The following is a 24,182-nucleotide window of genomic DNA, read 5'->3' on the forward strand; positions in this document are numbered from 1 at the left end:
CTGTTTTTTATTCTCGTGAGAAATATAGACGTTTCTGTTTGAAGGGTCGCTTCCTATTTTCTTGTTTTAACAAACAGCACTAGTGTTTTTGTTTTGTTTACATTTAGCTTTGCGTATTTTACTCGCTGCGTTTTTCCCCCGACAAAATGTTTGGAATTGAAAGGAGTGTTCAAAGTGTCGTTAATTTAATCATGCTACTGGCAATTTACGAACAAAAGGTAAGACACTTTTCTTCTACTTTGCTGTATTATTCCCTATGTTTTGAATTAAGATATACGAAGTTATCAGTGTCAAAGGTAGAAAAAAGGCACAATGTAGGGTTTGTGGTTTTGAAACCCACGGGTTTCAATACTGCTTTTCCAGGTGCATATGCGAGAGCAATTTAAAACAGCAAACATTTTTCAAAACAGTTTAGCTAAAAATATTGGTGTAACAATGTTTTAGCTTGTATGAATAAATCGCATATTAATAGATATTAGCATAATTAATAAATTGCGTCATATCTATGCTTTCATGTTACAAAATACATGTAGTTAGTTTAAAAAAAGTACAATTCGACACAGTTCGGTTCTCGATTAGATGAAATGAATGTTCTACGGATAACGTGTTAATTATCATTAGACTGTAATTATTGTTGCTAAATTGATAAAAATGTCTGAATGAGTTTTATAACAGTTGAAGTGAAAACTGTATCATTTATTTGAAACAAGCCCATCATTATGTTTAGACTAATTCCAGTACTTAAAAAATATTTTCATGATCTTTCATCATCATTGTTATTTTAATGCCAAGGTTACCTTTAGATGACACATTAATTGTCTTTGCATTCTAACCCTGAATTAGGACAAGACATGTGTTTTTTATCCTCTGACAATTATATGGCTTTTCCATGTTGTTATGTTACAATAGGGTCAATCCTTAAATTTAAAACACGTCATTTTTAACGCGTTTCAAATTTATACCCAGTTCGAAAACAATAGATATTGCAAATTTTGGCTGAGTCCTAAAATTAGTCTAAATTCAATGTTTATGCCGTTTTAACCAAAATTCGACAATTTAATAGCTCACGAAATATAATAAGTGCCTATATTTTGTGATGATAATTTACTTGACCACTCCTGTAACAATAACTATAGGGTACAGACGGTGGAATTATTTCAACAACCACAGCGCCGCCTTTAGATGCCGATACAGATACCAGCTGGAAAACAATCAAACACTGGCCTGAGGGACTAATACCATATGATCTTACTGATACAATGTATGGTGAGTGAAAAAAAAAAACCCTTCTGTTTCACATTAATTTTTTATGCTTTTGTTCTTATTGTATTGGAATTCAAATAAAAGTGCCCGATCGTTGATTAGATATTACAAAAATCAAGTGCAGCACAAGACGAAAAAGCTAAACTTTTCAAATTTTGACAATCACATAATTCCAGTAAATTTGATGATTTTTACACTGTTCAGGAATTGTCAATTTTACTAATTCTGTCTGACTGGAAATCGTTTTACAAACACATTCATAGTTAAGAATGGCAATTTTACTACATTTACCTTATTTTTGAGGTATAATAAGGATATCAGCATTCGTCATTCATGCACAGGTATAACATATACAACACGAACCTATATATGATTATTCTATTCTATTTTTGAAATTTATATTTGACAAAGCTTTCTTTCTACTGGGTGATGGCATTCTGTGTTATGAACAATTGACTAAGTTCTTTAAATATGATAGATATATTTTGTCTTGTGTTTCCCACATCTGTTTCCGGAACGTCCAGACCGGAATGAAAGAGGACTTATCCTGTCCGCTATGAAGAGATGGGAGTATAAGACATGCATAAAGTTCGTGCCATGGACTGAAAAACTTCATGAAGAACTAGGCGAGGAACGATACATCCATTTCTTTAGTGCTGGGAGGTACTTCAATATACCGACAAATATATCTGTCTACTAAACCTTTTGGAGAGTGAAACATTGATCTTTATTTAAAATGGTCTTTGTTCAGGGGATAAAAACTATTAATTGGAAGTGAAACTAATGGTCTTTCATATGTTTTTTAAGCTTAGGTTTGGCTGTAATCCTTTGAATTTCGTTAAAGAGGATGACAAACCCACGTTACTTTTGGTACTTGCTAACGGGGAAAACCACTCGATTCAGGTATTAAAAGCTCATGATTTTCTTATTATAGGCGAAAAAGCGTCCATGACAACAAAAGAAGTTCTTTCGTCTATAAAAAGCGTCTGCCAGACATTCTCGATACTTTTCTTGAACGTTTCGCCAAAATACAAGTGTGCACGTAAACTACTTATTTGGTCAATGAAAACCAATATTTATTTAGGGTACTGAGAGTGTGTAGTAGACGCTTTATGCCTAGGAAAGCACATGTTTTCTCAGATGCTTTTCATTTTACTACAATCTCTATCAAGTAAAAAGGAAATTATAAGCAAAACTGTAACTTTAATCGAGCGCATTTTCTCCGAGTGTACGATGCCGAAAATAGTTGGTCGCCCTATTAAAGTACTTGTAGTTGTAATCTTACGGTCCTAAAACAGTTAGTTCTATTGATGTCTTGTTGATTTGATATTGTCTGTTAGATATTTTTCAATCTGTAAATTAAAATATACTTTGATGGCAGTTCACAAATTCCACTTGTATATACTAGCATAGGTGAAGCTCTAAATGTTCTTCAGGATACGTTATGGACGTATAACACTTATGATTGGGCTATCATATATGCCTGTAACTTCGTTAAGTCCCATTCGGGCTGTCAGGTATTGAGGGCTAGGTATTACTAGGTTTCCATATCCTTCGAACTGCCACATTTTTGTTCCGCTTTGGGGATATTAGATTACTTGGTAATCTAATAAGAACTACTACGAAGTGATATCAAGCAAATAGGTTAATACGTAGCAAAGACATAGTAAAGACGTGTTAAATCTTAGATAATACTTAGTAGTACATAGATGACAATCAGGTTTGACTTAGTACCTGGTTGTACCTATGTATTTAGTGCATTTTTACGTTTCAGTAAATTTGTACGTTTTTGTAAGTTTTACTACGTTTTAGTATGTATCTGAAGTATGGAAACTCCACGTTTCATTTGCACATTCAGAAGCAACTGTTTCTGGAGAAATCATCGTAAAGTGTATAGCCGTATCTAATACGTATTTCTACATATATTGCTATTTCACTACGTTTTAAAATCGTTGTAATACATAACCCTTAATACCAGGCAGTATGACTGGGGCTTTGCTTTATTAGAAATTTTATAGCATAACATAGTGTTGACTTGGAAATTGATTGTCACATTGGAGAGAAGCATACAAGGGCCATTCTAAAAATAATGACAACCGTGCAGGAATACTAGTATGGTACACACTCTATATACAAACTACAAATTTTAGTTTTTTCCTTCAAAATATTCGCTCTTGACCTCCACGCACTTCCGCAGTCGATAAATCCAAAAGATGAACAGAGTAGTCTCCCCTTGTTATGATCTTAAGTAACTCCCGAGTGCTTTATTCGGTAACTATTTGTGCCCAACCAGCATCTTTTTCAGCCTTGGAAAGTGCTGAAAGTCACAAGGACTAGGATCTGGTGAATAAGCGGGGTGATTGTTTTGTATCACTTTTTCATTTGTCGGAAACGATGGCACTTTTGTGAGCCGCAGCGTTGTCATGGATCATCTGGGGACCGCAACGATCAGTCCTTGGACGCATTTGCTTTGTATGTTCATTTGACAGCTTTCAGTACTTTGTCACTGTAAGACTTTCCAGTGACTGTGTAGGAATTTGTACAACAGTGCCCCATGAGTTAGGGAAGATAGAATATAAAACCTTTTTGACACTTTTAGTTCTTTTTGCAATTACTGGTCAACGGTCACCTTTTTGCAGCCACTGTCTGTTGTCAACGCGACGCTGTGGCTCATAAAAGTATTTCCAAGTCTCATTTCCTGTTAGGAGCTGTGACATTGTGCGATCACTTAAATTTGAGACCTGTTTCAGCGCTTCTTTAGCACATTTGACCTTATTGGCCTTTTGTTCCTCAGTTAACATGCGAGACACTCATCGGGCACAAACCGTTCATAAACTTAAGCTTTTTGAGAATCTTGTTGACATGTCAAGAAACGACGCTATCTCGCGCACCGTGTACCTGGCCTCTTCATTAATCAGACGTCTTGCAGCAGCATTCTTTGATGTCACTGCTGTTTAGGCCTGCTAGGACGAGCCTTGCCTTCAAGGAGTGCCTGGCCATTTTTAGATTTACGTACCCACCTGTTAAACAGTTTTCTTTGATACTGCAGCTTCAGATATCTGCCTTGCTTGTATTTTTTAAGAACAACGTTCTTTAATGTTCGCTCTAATTTCAATTTCAGATTTTTGTTCCTTTTCATAGCTACATGTATTTTGCTTAGTGTATATGACTACAGCTGAAACAAAACTAAAGATCTTCGAAACGATACGATAGTTTTCAATAAAACTAAACGAGTCATTCATGAATCATCCTGTAAAACACGAGTTTCTTGTGTGTCAAACTTCTACGGAAGCGCGCGATTGTCGTTATTTTTTGGAATGCCCCTCGCATTACCAAAGTAGAAAATGACATTTCTTTTCTGTTCAATTCTAACTATTCCATAATTATATATTTATGTCTAGGTGTGATGATTTGAAAAAAAATATATGTATTTTCTTTTACTGCAGCTGCTTTTCAAGAACAGGAATGCAAGACGAACAACCACAACTATTTGGAATAGGAAAAGGCTGTTTGAAGGTAGTATTGTATTTTTTTCATAATACTTGTTTTGGGGCTGATTTCAGATACCATCTTTATAATCTTAAAAGACAACGGGCAAATTTATATGAAAAATTAAAACATTTGTAAACACTGGAACAGAATGCAAAACCTGCTATAAAACGTTTTAGTAAAGACAATGTTGCTAAAGAATAAGTTTTATGCTTTGGCAGCGGCATATTTATTTTTTGAAATGTACAGCTTACCTCCAGCTCATGTACTTCCAGTTTAAAACACCTCCATTTCTGTTACAGCGTAACATTTCGCTTTCTTAATTCCTAAGGTAGTTCTGAACGTTCGGATCGAAAATTTTTCAACAGTGTAGAATTTGATTAAACTCTGATTTTCAAAACTTCGGGATATACTTACAAAAGATAAGGTCGTGTGCTTGATTTTTTGCTTGACTGATTTGAAAAATTTGGACCTCACGTAATTTTTCATAATGGGAGTCTATGGGAAAATCATAACTTTCAAAACATTTTAATGACACTTCTCACAGTTGTAAATAATTGTGTTGTCTATAATATGGTGAAATAAAATGTGTAGGTCTGTATTTTTTTGCTTATTTTTGAGATATTTGGCCATGATTAAAGTAAACCGCATATTTCACGCTAATTTTAAAACATTATTTTTGAATTATTTAACCTGTCAGAAGTTTTGATATCATATTTTAACTTAAGAAAGATAGTAACAGTGCCATTGTAATAAATTTACTCACAGGTTGCCATTGATTTATAAAATTATTTTCATTTCCGTACGCCGGCTTTATTCTACGTTTTCCGGATAAATGACGTTACGCCATCACTTCCGGTTTATCAAACGTGCAGAACTACAGTTCTGCACGTTTGATAAACCGGAAGTGATCAAACGTGCAGAACTACCTTAAGGTAGTTCTGCACGTTTGATAAACCGGAAGTGATGGCGTAAGGTAGTTCTGCACGTTTGATAAACCGGAAGTGATTGCGTAACGTCATTTATCCGGAAAACGTAGGTAAAGCCTGGATTCGGCGTACGGAAATGAAAATAATTTTATGATTTAATCGAAACCTGTGAGTAAATTTATAACAATGGCACTGTTGCTATATTACTAAAGTCAAAATATGATATTAAAATATATGACACGTTAAAAAATTCAAAAAATGTCTTAAAACTATTGTGAAATGTCCGGTTCACTTTAATCTTTGTCAAATATCTCAAAAAAAAAAGCACACGGACCTATACATTTTATTTCACCAAATTATAGGCCATACGTTTATTTACAACTGTGAGAAGTTTCATCAAAATCTACATTGTAGAAAAATTTCTATTTGCAAAAATGTTATGAAAGTTATGATTTTCCCATAGACTCCCAAAAAGGCATTATGAAATATTGATTGCGTGAGATCCAGATTTTTCAAATCAGTCTAGCAAAAAATCAAGCGCACGACCCTATCTTATTTATTTGCTGAATTTTCTAGGTACATTTGTATATTCTGAAGTTTTGAAAAATCAGAGTTTAATCAAATTCTACATTGTAGAAAAAATTCCGATCCAGACGTGCAGAACTACCTTAAACCATACCATAGTGCGTCCTCCCCCTGCCGAGTACATCACTACAGTATCCTTAACATGTATACTCAAGAAAGCGTTCCCTGTTTGTCCCACGGTGGGTTGGCGGCTCCAAATGACAAAATAAAAATGTGCCAAAGAACAAAAGTTTGCCGTCAAAGACGTCAATCCATTGGACTATAATTTTTTTAAAACGGTGTTCAGCAACTTTTCGTCATTCCATCTTACACTGAAATATAAATATATCTTTTTTATTCAGATGTCAACTATCCTTCACGAACTGGGTCATACTATAGGTTTGGTTCATGAGATGGAACGTCCAGATAGACCTTTCTATCTTGATGTGCACCGTGAGAACATGAATGAAGACTCGAGGAACAATTTTATCACTACTGATTTGAAGAAAACTTCCTACAATCTTTATAACACGCCATACGACTACAAGAGTATTATGCACTACGGACCAAAGGTATCTACTATTTCACTGTTTTTTTTTTGTCAAAAACAAACAAACAACAAAACAAAACAAAACAAAACACGTAGAACAAAAATAATAACAACATACTTGAATATACATGTAGTATGTTTCCTGTTTCTGCTCTATCAAACTGTCTGTGGGTATCTGATATGCCTTTCAAAAGTAAACTACACATTTAGTTAATGCTCTTGCTACACAACTTAATCACATGGTATAATTGTTGAGTAGTACTAAATCAAATTGTGAAAAATGATATATTGATATTTACTTCGTGCATTTTTTAGATTTGTTGAATTATATTGATTGAATATAGAACACACGAAATCAATTTTTGAATGATCATCTTTAGGCTGGATTTTTATGTAAATTTAAAAGAGCTTTTTTGTATTTGCCATTCCGTTTAAACACTCCAAAGGTGTGTCCAAGGTGGTGTCCTTCTTGGTTCCTTTATTTGTTTGTTTTTGTCCATGTTGGCTGTTTTATCTTTGTCTTTTTGTGTATGTTAAATGTACATATACTCTTACGGGGTTGCGGTTTGAGGTGACTGAAATCTTTAAATGTGGTTTTTCCTATGACATTTCAAACGATTGTTAAATCTACCTTTTCTATTGAAAACAATTGCACTGTAGTCATTCACTGCACTTTAAGATGCTTTACTTTGAACAGAAATAAATGACGTATTCAAATTATTGTCAAAATTAAATTTGACGTCATAATAATTTTGGAAATGACAGCTCTAAAACTGGAATAAGGAAATAGCTTCCTTGCTGCTGGACTAAAAAACTTTTGTGTGACCAAGTCTGTTGGACAGATAATGTCATTAAGATTAGAACCTATTTCGTAACCTTGAAATCTTGAATCTTGAAAACGGAGTCCATTTAATATCTGTGTGATAGAATTCCTCTTAGATTGTGCTACACGCCGTGAGGCATGTTGTATTTTTCATTACCTGTGAACAGACTTGGTCAATCCAAATTCGCTATTATTTTGCTTTAGATTTTATTGATAAAAAGTTATTACCTCACGCTGTTTCAACTATAAAATGTTTCCCCCGAGCCATTTAGAGGAAAACCTGGCGTCAGACGTCAACTTCATGTACATATACTCTTATGGGGTTGCGGTTTGAGGTGACTGAAATCTTTAAATGTGGTTTTTCCTATGACGTTTCAAACGATTGTTAAATCTATCGTATTTGGTAAAATTATAAAACGTTTTATTAAAAGAGGTTACGACCCAACTGTTTTGAGACATACCGCATGTTTAGTGTTCAACCCGTTTACAGTTGGACACTACGCTTCCCTCTTTGATTGTGTCTGACGGAAGAGGGGGAGGACTCTATGATAAGCAGTTTTTAAATCCTACCAGGACTGAACTGTTTTGATATCTGTCTTCTGGCCTGTTTCGTCGGGCCCTTAAGGGTGTTTCTCTTGTTGCTTTGTCTTCTGAAAAGGCATTGAGTACATACGTTTTTGGTTCTAAAGGTTTGCTTTTTATATTTTTATACACGAGCATTTTTGTGTTTTACATGCCATGCCTTTTTGTTTCCATTACGTGTGTTAGAGATTCACCTGGAGGGGATTACTTTTATTTACACTGTCCCGTATCTTTGGAACATGGTGGGGGTAAGAGTGAGGTTGGGTGCGCACCACAAACCGGTTAAGCTACCCAGTGGTGTTTTTGCCACTGACGGTTCCAAGGCGGTGCCCCACTGTGTTCCTTTGTTTGTTCGTTTTGTTCTCTTGTGTGGGCTTTGTGTGTGTGCGCGTGTATGTGTGTGTGTTCCTTTGTTTGTTCGTTTTGTCCTCGTGTGTTGACTTGTGTGTGTGCGCGTGTATGTGTGTGTGTTTGTGGTGTGCACGTCTGCGTGCTGTAGGTTTCGTTTTGGGGAGGCTGCGATTTTGGTACGTGGCATTCCCTGTTTGATATTTGTCTTTGTTTTTCATTGTAGGGATAATACACGTTTTTTGTGTATTAACGTCTGCAGAAGCCCGCAGGATTGTTTGTGACCGAGACCGAAGGTCGAGGTCACAAACATATCCCAAGGGCGTCTGCAGACGTTAATACACAAAACAAACGTGTATTGTCGCTATTCTTCCATAAAAATATATTTCACGACGATTTATGTATTGTTTTCATATGTGATGACCTGACGATTCCGGTACATTTTTTATTTACCAGGGCCCGGAAATAAACAACACTATCAAAAGCACATCCTGAAGGTTTTTAAGCGATTTTTTTATCTCTCATTATTACAAACATAAAATTACCAATAATTGTTCATATCATTTCACAATTTGGTGGACTTGATCACAATTTCAAGAATAATAACTTTACATTCGAGTTATATTGAGTACGGACACGCAGTTGGAGTACGGATGAGTACGAACGTAGTGTCAAGTTTCCAAGCTGTTTATATAAATTCTTCGAGAAGTTAGATAAAAACATACTGACTGATACTTACCAAAATCCGAAATATGATACCTAAAAACAAAGAATCGCAGAGGTAAACACGCGATTCTTTAACATTCAAGGTTGTCTACAAAATCTGAATTGACGCAGAGAGGGAGTAAACAAGGGAAGAAACGAGTACGAACAATGTTGGGAGCAGCGCATTTGGCGTTAGTTATTGATACAGTAAAACATTATATGGTTTAGATTGCATCTTTAATGCTTCAAGAAGAGGTTTTAATGAAAGAAAAAAGACGCAGATACCAGATGTCAATCTGCACAGAATTACATATACGTCCCTGGGAAAGCATTTCAAAAATAAAAATTGGGATGATGACAAGCAAATCGATGCTTGGTTGCATTTTGTTCTCACAAAGGATCTTTAAGATTTTATTCTTCTTATAGGTTTTATAAGCTAAAACAACATCAGTCTTTAAATTTGCCTTGAGGTGGCCGTATAATGTCTACCTTTACTTGGATTCAGTATTATTATATTTTCTGGTCCTTTGGGATCATGGAGTCCATTCAATATCTGTGTAATAGAATTCAGCCTAAACCGGCGCTAGGGAGCATGAGGGTTGTTACCCTGTTCATTACCTCTAGTGAACAGACTCAGTCAAAGTGCTATTATTTTTCTGGTTGTGTTCTTCGTTTCCGAAGGATTTTTGTTATAGATTTAAACAGTATCATACAGGACATTCAACCCGTATAATAGACTTCCGCAGTGCTAGGGGGCGTGAGGGATGATGTATTTTTCAATACCTCTCATGAACTGACTCAGTCAAACCAGGTCTGCTTTTATTTTGCGTGGTTGCAGTTTATCCTTTGAAAGGATCTTCTTGTAGATTTTATTGAAAAAACTATATAACTAACTGACGCATTTTCCTTTGTTGGTTTGAAAGCTTACATGAGTTTATGATATAATATATTTGTTTTATAACTTTCCGACTTTAAATAATTTTTTATCTTATCTTGTCTTGTCTTATTTACAAAATATTTCCTTTGGGTCATTTAGTGGAAAACATGGCGTCAAACCACTTCATTGATTAAAAGACCATTTTTTTAAATATAGAAATAAATAATTATGTAGCAAACATTTTTGCAAGATTAGTATATTTTATAACTAATATTTTCCACTCTGTTGAAGGCATGGTCTAAGAACAGAAAGACGGTTTTAGTATCAAAGGATCCTGCCTATCAGCACGTGATTGGTAAAGCAAATGATGTTAGCTTCTTCAATGCGCTCTATGTCAACAGAGCTTATGGCTGTGCAGGTAAAAAAACAAGTATATGAATATGGATAGCAAAAAGCAGATTCGCATGTTGCAAAGTTCAGACCACAGAATCATATAATTTGAGTTCGGTGACCACAATGTACCTTAATTTTAGTGGTGTGATATCAAAGTTTTTAACTGAGACCTTTGATTAGAAAAAAAGTGAGTAAATATAATTTGAATTAAGAATTAAATGCTATTTTTGTGCGTTTATACGCGTGTAAACCACATTTGGACATCTTGCAAATCCATGAATCGCAATGCGCCCGTATAAACGCACAAAAAATAGCAATCAATTTTAACGGTAGCTGGCTAAATATTAAATTGTTGCTTTCCAGGAATATCAGAAAATTAAAATAAATGTCAGGATATCGTTCCTTTCAACGTCTAAATAAAACAGCCAAAATAAACCGTCCACGTTCAGTTGAAAGTTCGTCATCCGATAAAAGTACAGTTCATAAGCTTGACTATCTGAATTATTTTTTCAAATAGTAGAGCTTTTATAATTACCTTTTCGTCGGCGTCCACGTCACAAAAGTGCAGGTTAAAGTTTTGCATGTATACAGGTTTCTAAGAAACTTCATGGGCAAACGCTTTCAAACTTCACATATGTCTTTGGCACCATGAGCTGACCACACATGACAAGTTACACACCTCTAGCTTTCATTTTCGCAAAATTATGCCCTTTTCTAAATTTAGAAATTTTGTTATAAATTTATGCAAAAAAATCAATTCAATTCAGATGTGCAATATACTGAAACAAAGTACAAAATATATAAATATATGAAAACTAGGTAATAAAAAACAATAGCAGACTTATATGCATTACAGGAAATATACATATCAATTTATCAGATATTAGATTATGTTTTGAAAAATGTATGTATGTGTATACTCAAAAGTACTCAAAACCTTTATAGTCTCATTGTACGCTGTACTGCACATTTAAGTATGATAATAACAGAAGGAAAGAGAAAAAGACACCCATACTATATATCCTACTGAAACGAAAAGTAAGATTGCGAAAGTGACTCACTGAGCACGATCTCATTATCGTCGGCACCTTTTGGGACATGTCGGTTATCAGTGCTATACGTTTGCCAAATCCCTGTTGTAGAGGGACATACAGGTTTTAACAAAAGGGTTTGCATAGGGCAGGAATAACAGATTTATTTCTTCTGTCATCTCTGGATATTTGGTCCCAAGAACAGTTCTATCAAACATATCATTATATCTGGCGGGACGACATCGATTGTAGAGAAACTTCTCGCAGCTTATGTGAATGGATTATAGAGATCATCGTCAAAATGAAGTCAGTGGGGATTCTAACAGGCAAATTCCTTACCCCTTATGGTGAATGTTGTTGTAATAATTAATTATGCAATACCGCCAAATTTACTGTAATTTATCCCATATAGGAGAAGACCTTTATAAGCTTAGCTTTCGGATCTTATCCTTTTTCAACATGTATAATATCGATATTGTAAATTGTAAAATGTAGTATGCACATATGTTTGAAATAAAATATGTTTAAGTCAATGTTGTTGCATTTTGAATTAAAATTTCAGAGCGTTGTTCAGATACTTTGGCCGGAATATGTCAAAACGGCGGGTTCCTGGGAGGGCCTGATTGTAAATGTTTATGTCAGGACGGCTACGCTGGTCAGTTCTGCGAGACAGCATTACCGGGATTTGAACATAGTAAGTGTATTTATTATCAACCTAAAGACTATGTTTCATTGGAAATTATTTTACCTTTCAATTAATTTAGTATTTGATTTACCATGTTATGAATAATAGATATATTTTAAACTCACAAGTCACATTGTCTCCATATTTCTGATCGTGGAGAAATTCCGAGTATTATAATTATATTTTCGTCAACGGTACTTAAAAAAAAACTTGGATGAACTTCCCTATTGAAGTTCCGGTCTGGACGACCACATATATCCTGACAGGCTGATGTGGAAATGTATGCATATTTTAGTTTCAACTACACATGTATTCTAGAATTCACAAAATACTCTGCACTAAGAAATATTGTGTGTGACTGGTGCATGTATGAAAATTACACTTGCTTATTCTTACTGGTCTAGAGGCAGTGAGGCAGATGTTCTACCATTTCGCTATACTAGAACGGTCTATATCTAGGGAGTGTCAATGCATCCTTATTCTCTATCCGACTACATCAAGTGAAGTGTATTTGAACAGTTTTGCGACAATTACAGACCATGTATATACAGAGTATTCAGGATTATCGATGTGTTGACTTTGCAAGATAGCAGCAATTTTCGATTAAACAAAAGAGACAGTCTAGTCTTTACAGCATTACTAATCAATCAATACTGCCCAATGTTGCCGTGTGTGTTTTAAGAGTATGAACTTAATAAATGTCAGAACCAGTGAACTATAACGTACAACGAATCATCTTTTATATTTGCCAATTTAGCAGCAGGCGAGGCTAAAGACCTTTGTCCAAGTTTTAGGAGGATTTCTTTTTCATTGTTTTAGGAGGATTTCAATCGATAGGAAATTACACTTACTAACTAAATACCTCCTTAAGTCACACAGATTCATTAGTGTTCGCAGTCAGCCAGTATATTGACTATTTTAGATATAAAGTCAATTGCTTACATTTTACTCGTAGCCGGTGCACGTATAGATCACAGTCCATTATAAACATCAAAGTACGCGAAGAACTCTTAGTATGGTCTCGACATTATAATTACTCAACGTAATCAAGTTTATTTTATTATTATTTTGTCTGCTTTACAATATTTAATGCATAAGAGCATGTCTGCATCAGCCAGATACAGAAAAGATATGTCACTCTGCCAATGAGTTTAGCCATACAGGGGTATCGACAACAACGAATGAACAAATGCACCAAATAGTTTGTTCAAATTAACACCTACAAAATATCATCGTTTAATAATGATTTTCCCTTAGAGAAAAACAAAAATAATTTTAACAATCAATCTTATTCAAAACATGTTACATAGTACGTTTCTTTCCGTAAATTCTAATAATAAATGCTAACTTTACGATACGCAATCGTCATTTTTCTTGATAATTTTATGACTTTTCTAGAGAAAGTAGAATTGATGTATTTAAAGAATGTAGGTTAGAAACTAAAGGTGTTTATTATATAAAAATATCACTTTTAGATTCCCAGCTCATGTTTATTTTTTATCTTCTGCAAACCGATTTTTACATTTGCCACTTTTTTACAGTTTTGAACACTGGAATAAATCTTCTTTCAAACTGTAGCATGTCTTAGTATGTATTATTATACCTCTGTTTTGTCTACAATGATAAAATCCCATTACCCGAGAAAGAGATATTTTGACTATCAAAACATGTTCAACCTTTCTGACACGTGACCAAGTGAAAGTGACTGTCAGGTCATGTGACCGCGCTGATATTTTGAATGTCATATAAGGGCAAGTAACTGCTTCAAGTTAAGCCGTATGATTGCCTCCCTTGTAGAGACATATAGTAGTGACGTCACTATTCGATGTGTACACAGGCGATTACCGCGCTAAATATGAAACTGTTGAATTAAATGAATCAAAAACATTTTAAAACTTCTTATGTACTAAATTTTAACTTTAATTTTAAGCTTAACGCTTTCCATTGATATGCATGTGTAGATGTAAAATTCTTTTGGTTAAACTGTTCACAACGCCAATGTTAAAATGTATTAACGCACTAAGTTTTATTTTAATCTAAAACCCAAGGTATTTAACTTATATGCTTTTCAAGAGATTTAACCTTTGTTAAAGTAGTTTGAAGTAGCCGTTTCCAGTGCTTTTCTTTATAAGTTAACTGAATTCCCTAAATAATCAGAGTTCTTTCTTCTTTTCCAGTAATAGAATGGAAGTGCCAGAAGGACTGGGTGTTTCACGGTGGGAGGTGTTACCTGTTCAGTACTGATGACGACACAACAGATTTCATCCATTCGAAAATATCTTGTAGACGTAAAAATGCAACACTGGTTATGTTTAAAGATAGGCCAGAACTGGTAATAATGACAAGCTCATGCAAAATATGAATACAACAATAACTTCACATTGCCGCAAAAAACTGGATAAGTACTTCTTTATGCCATTGGAGTCATTCCATTAATGCGCTGAGGTGACGATATGTTATCCATGTACATTTAATGTAATCGTGTCCTGTGTTTACATAGAGTTGCTGTGTATTTATTCAAACTAACTTGATCGTTAACTCACTTTTTTCCGCCCACTAAGCCCAAATGTCGCATGCTCGAACTCGGCTTAGATGACAGCAGTAATAATGTTTCCAAGGAATAGGACTCGAAATGTTAAGTTTTCTTCAAATTTAGAAAAATCACAAAACCTTATATTGCTAAAAATAAAGATATTAACTTCATACAATAAATATTCGTACTTAAACGGGTAAGTATCCAAACATACATCATAATACTAACAATAAGCAAATTCTATGCCATATCAAAACTTATAAATAAATATTATCAAAACTGACATGTTACGAGAAACAATTTTTACTGTGTGACCCACGACATAAAATGCAGCGTAAAGACTGCATTAGCGATTTTAAAATGTCATATTGCCAAAAAACAAGTACTTAGAAATCACAAAGCTGCATTTGAGTCTCTCTTTATTGGCAGTTATGTTACTCAGCTAGAATGTAGTATTTATTATGACATTGTATTTGCACGAGATTCTTTAAGCACGAAACAGTACCAAGTGTTTTATGTTTATCAGTTCTACAGTATATTGTACATGTATGATAGGAATGGCTGAACTATAAGATTCAAGAACTGCAAATGATCACAGGGAAGACGTCCTTCTGGATTGGAATGACCAGAGAAAAGGGTTCTCCTGCTTTAAAATGGATTGATGGAACGTTGGTAGATAGTAATCTAGTGTGAGTTGTTGTTTATTATTATTCTATTGTATTAAATTTTATTTGTTTTGCTCGTGAACAAAAATCATGTCTATGCGTTAGGAAAACTTGTAATAATCTTGACTGGCTATTCAGGGGTATTACCATGAAATCAATTCGTGTAATTATTATTATTTTTTTCACTCAGTTAACAGAAAGATTTACGGACCTTTCCATGAATTAAAATTATGCTACAATTGTTATATGACAATTTTTTTAGGACGTGAAAAAAAAAAATCTGGTAAATCTCCAAGTCAAGAATTTGACCATGATATCATCGTTATTTTGTTAGTCAGTGGTAAAAATATTAAGAATAAAAAAGTGGCACAAGCTATACTATAACAACCTTCAGGGGTTCAAATATCCTGGCGTAGGTCAGAATAGCAAAATCATATATACTTCCCACAAACACCTTCAATAATAAAGTATTTATCTTTTTTTTTTAACGAAACAGTTCAATAAAATGTAAAAATTTAACCTGATATAATAATTAGAAGTGTTTACATCTTTCGTCCACTTTCACCTGTATACCACTTAACAGGAATGATATTTTTATTATTTACTACTTTTCATAAATAGGAAAAATGCGATTATTTTTCTTGGGTTTAATGTCGCACCGACACAATTATAGGCGACTTTCCAGTTTTAATGGTGGAGGAAAACCGCAGGTGCCCCCCGTGCATTATTTCAACACGGGCGGGCACCTGGGAAGAACCACAGGTCTTCCGTAATCCAGCAGGATGGTTTCCTCACATGAAGAATTCAACACCCCGAGCGAGGCTCGAACCCATATCGGTGATGTGCAAGTGATTCAAAGTCAGCGATCTTAACCACTTGGCCACGGATGCCCCTGAAAAAAACAAACGAATACAGTTTATTCTAGTGTATTCTAATCACTCATCTTTTGACCTAAAACAACAGTAACACATTTGTTTTATTTCATTTTACCTGCTAAAGAGAATTTAATGAAACATTAAAGTTTGATATGTTTGGTATGCTATACATTGTTAGTTTAATGATTCTGAATTTGAAACTTTATACACTATCAAATGGTTAAACGTATTTATGGTAACTTAGCAATAATTATCAATGTATCTCCCTTTTCATTTTAAGCTCACCCGTTTTAAGTTCCGTCGTCCACACTTTTTTCAATCTACATATTTTAGTTAGGTGGAAGATGAAACTTGGTCCAGGTCTTAGACTAAAGTTGTTCATAGAATTCAATTTCATGAATGAATTCTGGTTAATAATCTTTTCCAAAACCACAAATGGTACTCTGTCAAATATGTTCAAGTCATTGGAACAAAATTGGCTCAGCAGTTAACTTGTTATGCAAGGCCCAGAACATTGCATGTAGCATTGTGTTGTGGCTCTTTGCCAAGTTTCACGGAGGTCAAAATTTTATACCTCCCCGTGATTCGCTTGTTTTACATAGACGTTTTAAGGAAAAACTTTAAAAATATTGTCTTTTACACTGGAGCACAGATATTTGGCTTGAAACATTGTGTAGTGGTCCTCTGCTATGTTTATTCAAACCATGCCCCTTGGGTCAAAGAGGCCCAGCCATCTTCTTGTCTAAAACTCAGGGCCTTTTACCTTAGATATTTGGAATATAGCATTGTGAAGAAATCCTCTACCAATGAGTCAGATGAGCGATATAGACTCATGTTGTGTTTATGATATTTCATGTTGTTTCTTCCCTCACCTTTCATGTTTTGTATATAACATCTATTCATGTTCTTTGTATCAGTCTGGCAAATTTCACGTTTCTAGGACGTTTTTTGAGAATCATACATCAGTTTAATGGATGGTTTGTTTCGAAGAGAGGCATTATCTTTAACTTTGAGACTTTTGTACAGTAGTTTATGTTTTCATTTGCAGTCACATAAACTTTTGGAAAGGTTTGTAACTTATATTTTTGTATGCATTCCTATTTTTATTCCTAGATCTCTTGTTGACAATAGAGGGGCAGATCAGCCAGGTTGTGCCATATTTGATGGAGAGACGGTCATCCTAAATAATTGTACTTCCGGTTATGAAAATGGGTATATTTGTGAAAAAACTTTTGGTTAGTATGATGATGAAAGGATACGATACGATATAGTCGGTTTCATACTTACTTTGTGTGAAAAGAAAAGGAAGGTCGTTTCGCATTACATTTGTAGGACACTGTATTTTTCGATTATTAATTGCGTATGTGGTTTTAATGATACTAGCTGTCAATGATAGGAACTTTGAAGAATTCTACGAGGAGAACTGTTAAATTTGAGTTCCACATGTATATTCACCTGCGTGCACAAAGTATGGGGCCGAAATAACAAAACTGCAGAATTTTGGCAAAGTGGTCTTGAAACTGAAGTCTAAATAAGTGAAACTGAATAATGCAAGGATTTGAAAATTAACGTTACAAGTATTTTGAATACAGGTTTTGAATGACATGAAAAATCTGAGGGTCTTAAATAAATTAAGTATCTATGTCATATGAGAGCTCATGGCCGTGACCCCAATAGGGCTCGAACCCACGATCCCTGGGTTAAGTGGACGACACCATATCCACCTTAAACATTGGCTATTTTCAGCCGTATAAGGAACAAATGATCCTTCTGGGTTCTTTGTTTCAGATGCTACTTGTGGCGGACGATATGTTGTATCGGACGAGTCACCAACAGTAATTCAGAGTCCCGGATTTCCATACGGATACCCAGAGGGCATTAAATGCACATATATATTGCAGGTAAATATTTTAAGAAGAATATAGAATACCTACTAAAAGTAACGCACTTGTAAATAAGTCTCCCCAAATTTGTATGCGTGGTAAAAATTGTTTTAGTCCAGCCATCTATCTGTAATAAATCGTGAACACTCTGTATCTTTAACTCGGGAAAGAATGTAAATTTATAGTTACCATATGTGCAGAACATATGATTTGGTCCTTTCGGTTTAAATGTCAAGATCGCATGGTAAGATCAAAGGCGTGGCACCTGGTGTCTCCCCTCGTCCTGTCGGTTTAAACGTCAATATCGCATGGTGAGATCAAAAGTGTGGCACCTTGAGTCTCCCCTCGTTAATTACTGAAAAGTCGCCATATACTACCTACACATATGTTGGTTCGGCGTTAAACACAAGAAAAATGTCGAAAAGTGATTCGTAACGGATTTTCAAATGTTAACACGTATTGAGTAACATTTGGTCATGTCCTTTTTAGGTTAATGATGCACATTGAGATCAAAGGTCTAATGCCGGAATATTTTGTGCTTGCTTCTTATCTTTTACCTCCTAAAACAATGTATAAATTTTACTATAAAACACGATATGTAGAAAGCAACTTTCAGTCATCTGGATTCAACGTTAAGGTCATACATTGAGTTCTAAAAGATATTATTTTGCGACTGCTTTTTATCTCGTTATCCGGGGTATTTCAGTTTGTCTGTTTCCCAGTACACATCTCTCTGTGCTGTGGCACTTTCTAACATATCTCGTTGGGCATATAATTATTACATATCAAACATATCAATTCATCCTCCCATTTTCATGAAACCTTACGAAGATACAGGTGCGTTTTCAAAATCAGTTTATAGTTATGATTAAAATGAAATATGTTTAAGTAAAACAGCATCACACCAAAAATGAAATCTAACTGGTCATCATTTAATACTAACTATTAAATGATTTCTTATATAAATCGCCGGTTCATAGTTCAACATTTATTTTGGGATAATGTCAAACTTTGAAGAAGAAACAATGAACATTTATTTCTGATGTCATGCAACAAACATTTACTGAATTCGCTACTGGTCAGTAACAACAAGTATTTGCCTGTCTGACTGGACCGCGGGTAAATAGTTTTGACTTGACCGGCAAGCTATTCAATACGTGTATCATAGTAGTATTATACATGTAGTAGTTGTAAAACACAGTTTATATACCTTTTCTCAGAATTCCTGGAATACATAAGCTGTTTATAATTAACAGCGTGAAAATAAAATAGGGTTATTATAATAGTAGCTCGATCTTGGATGCTGTATTCGGCTCGAGTGGATTTTTGCCAGATCGGATCTCAAGAGGCGCGCAAGCGCCGAGTGTGATCCGACCTTGCAAAATCCACGTGTGCCGAATACAAAACCCCAGATCTAGCTACTGTTATAATGACCCTTTTATTATATACCTCCATGTGTTTGTTTGTTATTGAACGAAATCTCCAATGCTTATCGATGTTAAAATGGAACTTAGTGAAGTTTTTATGTGCGCTATTTATAGAATTGTGTCAGGTCATGCATATTAATGAAAGTAGTCCGGCAACATACAATATAAAAGGTACAATACGATTTGTTTTCTGCCTGTTTATATTTACTTGTGAAATACAAGCCGATATTTTTACAGAATTTATGTAAGGCTTTACACAGACATTTGAAAAAAAATTTGTTATATGCTATCTGGACACAACTGTATTTTGATATAGTGACGCCGTATTTATGTAAGATATTTGACATTGTCAGACTGGGTTTAATTTGAAAAATAAATGAACTAACAACTGATTCAACGTACTCTTTAACCTAATTACTCAAAACTGCAACAAATTAACTTAAACACATTTTAAAGTAGCGAAGCTTATGATTATGAATATATATGATTATAATAATTAATGCAAAATATTCTGATAGTCTTATTATCATTGTTGTTGTTGTTTAAGTTATATTCAAGTTAGAGAAAAATACAAACAAAGTTAACTAGAGAAAGTGTACATTGCAAAAGCAAATCTTCATCTTAGTGTGATAGAGAAATGATATTAAACAAGTTTGATTATTTGGAATGTTGATTGGAACAATGTATTTGTTTAAAATTCATTCAAATGCAAGATATAATATTTTATTGTAATCATATTCAATGGAATAACACAGGACAGCAATGTTTACTGTAGATGTTAATGCTATATCATTGCAGTCAAGTGACGATTCCCGAATAAGGATAACGTTTCAAACTTTCCAACTGGATAGGAATAACAAAGACTACATGGATGTTCTACTGGTAAATGATGTCACTCAGCCTGAAGAAAGGTAATTCTTAAAATTATGTTTTTATCAAACGCCAAAACACTACAGTATACTTGATTTATTGCTGTCATGGTCCAATCACTAAATGCTAATACTAAATGATATATTTTTTACATTCTAAGATATACTGGAGAATCACTACATGGACAGTCTTTAGAAACTGTTGGAAACCTTGCAGTAGTAACGTTCAAAACTAATGGACGGATCTCAGCAAAAGGCTTTCAAGCATCAATTACAAAGGTTTGGTTTGTTTTATGCAATTGGAATTAATAAGTTAAGTGATGTGTGGTAAAATTGAACTAAAATTATGTTTCGTGCATTTTCTTTCTTTAAAAGACCAATACTTATATTTCAATCACTTCATCAAAATGCTTAGAGTTATTTCATTTGAGAGTTAACATCTCGTTTTTGTTTTTACATCTGCCATATACATCATTATTTGTTAGATTTTCTTGCAGATGAACTCCGCTGTTCCAACAACTGCGCCGTCTTTGCCATTTCTGGATGCAATACGGAAAACTTTCTGTTCTAAAGGGAAGGAAAATACACCTTCAGATGATGCGAAGTCATGGTGGAGTTTGTCGGAACTGTTCAATGTTTTCAAGTCTATGACTTTCTCGAAATTACTGTAAAACGATTGTTTATATAATCGTGAAAGAAAACATTACATTTTTCAAAAATATAACGCCTTTTATGTTACGCGTACGTTCGCCCAGGTAGTTTTTTCTTGAAATTGTGTATTTTCCAATTATTACCAAAGAAAAATTTAGATATTATCTAAGCAACAGATTTGAATTTTAGACTGCGATAATTCTTCTACATAATAACAAACATACGTCGTACATTTAGAATTTGTTTAGTCTTCCGTATCTAGACCAGAAAGTTTGCAGTGTCTTGAAAAATAAACATGAAAATTGCATCAATATATTAGCGACTATAGTATTAAAGTATATTTTGTATGATGTCGAGTGTATAAAGTATTATCAAAATGACTAGTGGTTACTTTACCACCATTTTAGGGTCAGATGAATTCGCAAATATATTGTAAAGTTAATGATAACCTCGTTACGTGCTTGATATTACATATTATTTATGTATGACTTCGGATGCAATTTTTCACAGCTGCTATCATTTCATGTATTAGCAAGAATTTCAGTCATATAGTGTTCAATTGACAATGTCTGTGATGGATTTGAATGACCTAATGTTATAGAGTCTTAAAATAATAGGTCCATTTCACTATTCTAATGCATTTTGTCTGCAAATTAAAACGCGGTCGCTGCCTTAAGATTCAAAAATAATTACGGTAAACCAATGGATAAATAGAAAATACATTATAAATCTGAATAAACACATGCCGTCAAAACACTTGGAAAAATACAAGAAATGATTGAGTAATGGGAACTATCAAAAGTCCAAAGATATCAAAATGTAAAGGCAGTTCAGACACTACATAGGTTTGAATCCGACAAAAACATACTAAATATCAAGAAGAGCAATAGCTTACCTAATACATTAAGGTTACTGCTACCCACCTTTGAGAGGGTAACTTCTTGCACGAAAATGCTTTCGTCTCTGTAAACAGTTGACTTAAAGAAAGCAAATGTCCTTTTAGAATGTCTGTTTACCTCTCACTCAAGACGCTGTATGTACTGAATCCCAACAAAGATACCCGAGCCGTTATTTTGAAATTCTCACCGTATTTCGGGTGTTTGTGAACTGATTTTGTCTTGCATGTTCCGTTCTCATCCTTGTATGATTAGGGTTAGGTTACGTTGAACTTTCATATGAGAAAACAACGTTCTCCCAGTCAGAAAACTTTCTTATTGATCAGCAAAGGGAGAGTAATGGCTCTAACGTTCTATGTCTTTAAAGATATTTTATAACACACGTTTATCTGCCCGCAGAACACTAAACCTCCTATCTCTAACAGTAATCTTTAGAGTTGTTCCATTTCTTTTCTGCTGCTCGATACTTACAACTTTTTCAATATATGTATAAATATCTAGCATATTGTAGACTGAGGGGAGTCAGCCCTTCCAGACATATCTCAAGCTGTGGTGATCCCAGTCAATATACAACTCGTCAGTTATCTCATGGCGGTGGTGTGAATGCTTTGCTATTTTTAATCGAAGAGAGGTCACTCTAAGAATATTGCGAAAGTTTATTGTGCAGTTGTTACTTTTCTTACCATGTCATAGTCAGGTTTAATGTTTTGATGAGGGCTAAAGGACGTAGTAAAAATTCTCAGTAACTGTACTTCATTTCATTAAAGTTTCCCAGTATTACATAAAATTGATGCATTTTATGCTTGAGTAAACTTGGCTAAAAACAAGGAAGAACATCCAACAGGGAAAGCCGCGCTCTAAAAACGCAGCCTCCCCAAACGCGCACACGATCAACACACGCACACCACACACACAAAGCAAACACACAAGGACAAAACAAACAAACAAAAGAACACAGTGTGGCACCGCCTTGGAACGGTCAGTGGCAAAACCACCACTGGGGAGCTTAAACCGGTTTATGGTGCAAATACACTCAGACATACACAAACACCAGGGCCAAGATGTTCCAAACTTTGACTGGCTGTTTGAATCACTACCGGTTCAGGTTTGATATTTGTCTTGCTGTAAAGACAATTAGTGTCCATAATCCTTAACTCATACATTTATTTAACTAAGTCTTCTAAACTGTTGAAATATAACAATAAAAGTTATTCAGCTGTCGGCGTAATCACCTGTTGAAATATCAAACAACTGGGTTCTAACCCCACGAAAAGTAAAATACATTGAAAATAATATGTGAATTCATAAAATACGTATTAAATTTAACACTTATTTAAGTGGGTTTGTATATAACGTTGTAAATTTAACTGATCAAAATGTACAAATATACGTCATAACATTTGGTTTTCCAAATCCAACTAAGCTCGGATATCGAATTACGTAAACGGACTTAAAACGGTATCAAAGAAAATCAAAATTGCATTCATAATGCATGTAATTTTATTTCAATAACCCGACGGACATTGTTACGATTCAAAACGATTTTTATTTTTGCCACTGACCATATCAAGACATTTTGTCATTGTGTTAATTATGTTTTATCCTCGTTGTGTATGTCTTAATTTCGTAAGGTAATCATATACACTGCTTCTGGGTTATTTTTATGGGTCTAGGAACTTGGATCTTCTAATTGGTATTTATCTTTATTTACATTTCGATAATCTGACCTGTTATTTGTAAAAGTAATAATACAAAGAGATATCGAATAAAATGTCTTTTAACTCAATGATGCTATTTTGTTTTAATTTGTTTGGATCTGTTCTGTGTTTCTAAAGGATCTTATTTATAGACCCAAGCAGCATTGACTCGGTGTTATTATTATCTCGGCTCCTTTACGATCACTTAGTCCATGCACTGCTAATTTCAAAAACAGAGTTTCTCTGAAGTCGTAAGAACATTAGGCAGTGAACATTTTTATTTTATGATTGGTTTCCTTCTGAGCTTCCGGAGGATCTACTCATCGATTTGATTCCTTGATTTCTTTTCATTAAATGGGCTAAACTTTGTAATGCGTTGTTTATGTTTGCATTTAGATTGTATTCCACATAGATGTTGTTTGTTCACGGGACAGGATGATATTTGAG

General features: G+C 34.4%; 1 protein-coding gene across 2 annotated transcripts; it reads left to right on the forward strand.

The window, feature by feature from the left end:
* On the forward strand, nucleotides 1-23,824 carry LOC123536726 (tolloid-like protein 2). Of its 2 annotated transcripts, XM_045320107.2 has the most exons (14): nucleotides 1-218; nucleotides 1,137-1,266; nucleotides 1,788-1,926; nucleotides 4,710-4,779; nucleotides 6,608-6,817; nucleotides 10,422-10,548; nucleotides 12,117-12,248; nucleotides 14,417-14,571; nucleotides 15,328-15,461; nucleotides 17,426-17,547; nucleotides 18,101-18,213; nucleotides 20,421-20,533; nucleotides 20,653-20,770; nucleotides 20,989-23,824. In XM_045320107.2, exons 1-14 carry the CDS (start codon nucleotides 147-149, stop codon nucleotides 21,160-21,162), a joined length of 1,809 nt encoding a protein of 602 aa, XP_045176042.2. In that variant the 5' UTR covers nucleotides 1-146; the 3' UTR covers nucleotides 21,163-23,824. The 2 variants fall into 2 exon arrangements, with proteins under 2 accessions (XP_045176042.2, XP_045176043.2); XM_045320108.2 differs by lacking the exon at nucleotides 1,788-1,926.
* The last annotated feature ends 358 nt before the right edge of the window (nucleotides 23,825-24,182 follow it).

This window comes from Mercenaria mercenaria, chromosome 17, assembly GCF_021730395.1.
Source record: "Mercenaria mercenaria strain notata chromosome 17, MADL_Memer_1, whole genome shotgun sequence".
NCBI lineage: Eukaryota > Metazoa > Mollusca > Bivalvia > Venerida > Veneridae > Mercenaria > Mercenaria mercenaria.

Bases quoted from the DNA above. Each gene is read 5' to 3' on its own strand.
- LOC123536726 (XM_045320107.2), top strand. From the start codon at position 147: ATGTTTGGAATTGAAAGGAGTGTTCAAAGTGTCGTTAATTTAATCATG. The intron at 4,780-6,607 runs GTAGTATTGTAT...TTTTTTATTCAG, and splicing joins TAGGAAAAGGCTGTTTGAAG to ATGTCAACTATCCTTCACGA. The intron at 12,249-14,416 runs GTAAGTGTATTT...CTTCTTTTCCAG, and splicing joins ATTACCGGGATTTGAACATA to TAATAGAATGGAAGTGCCAG.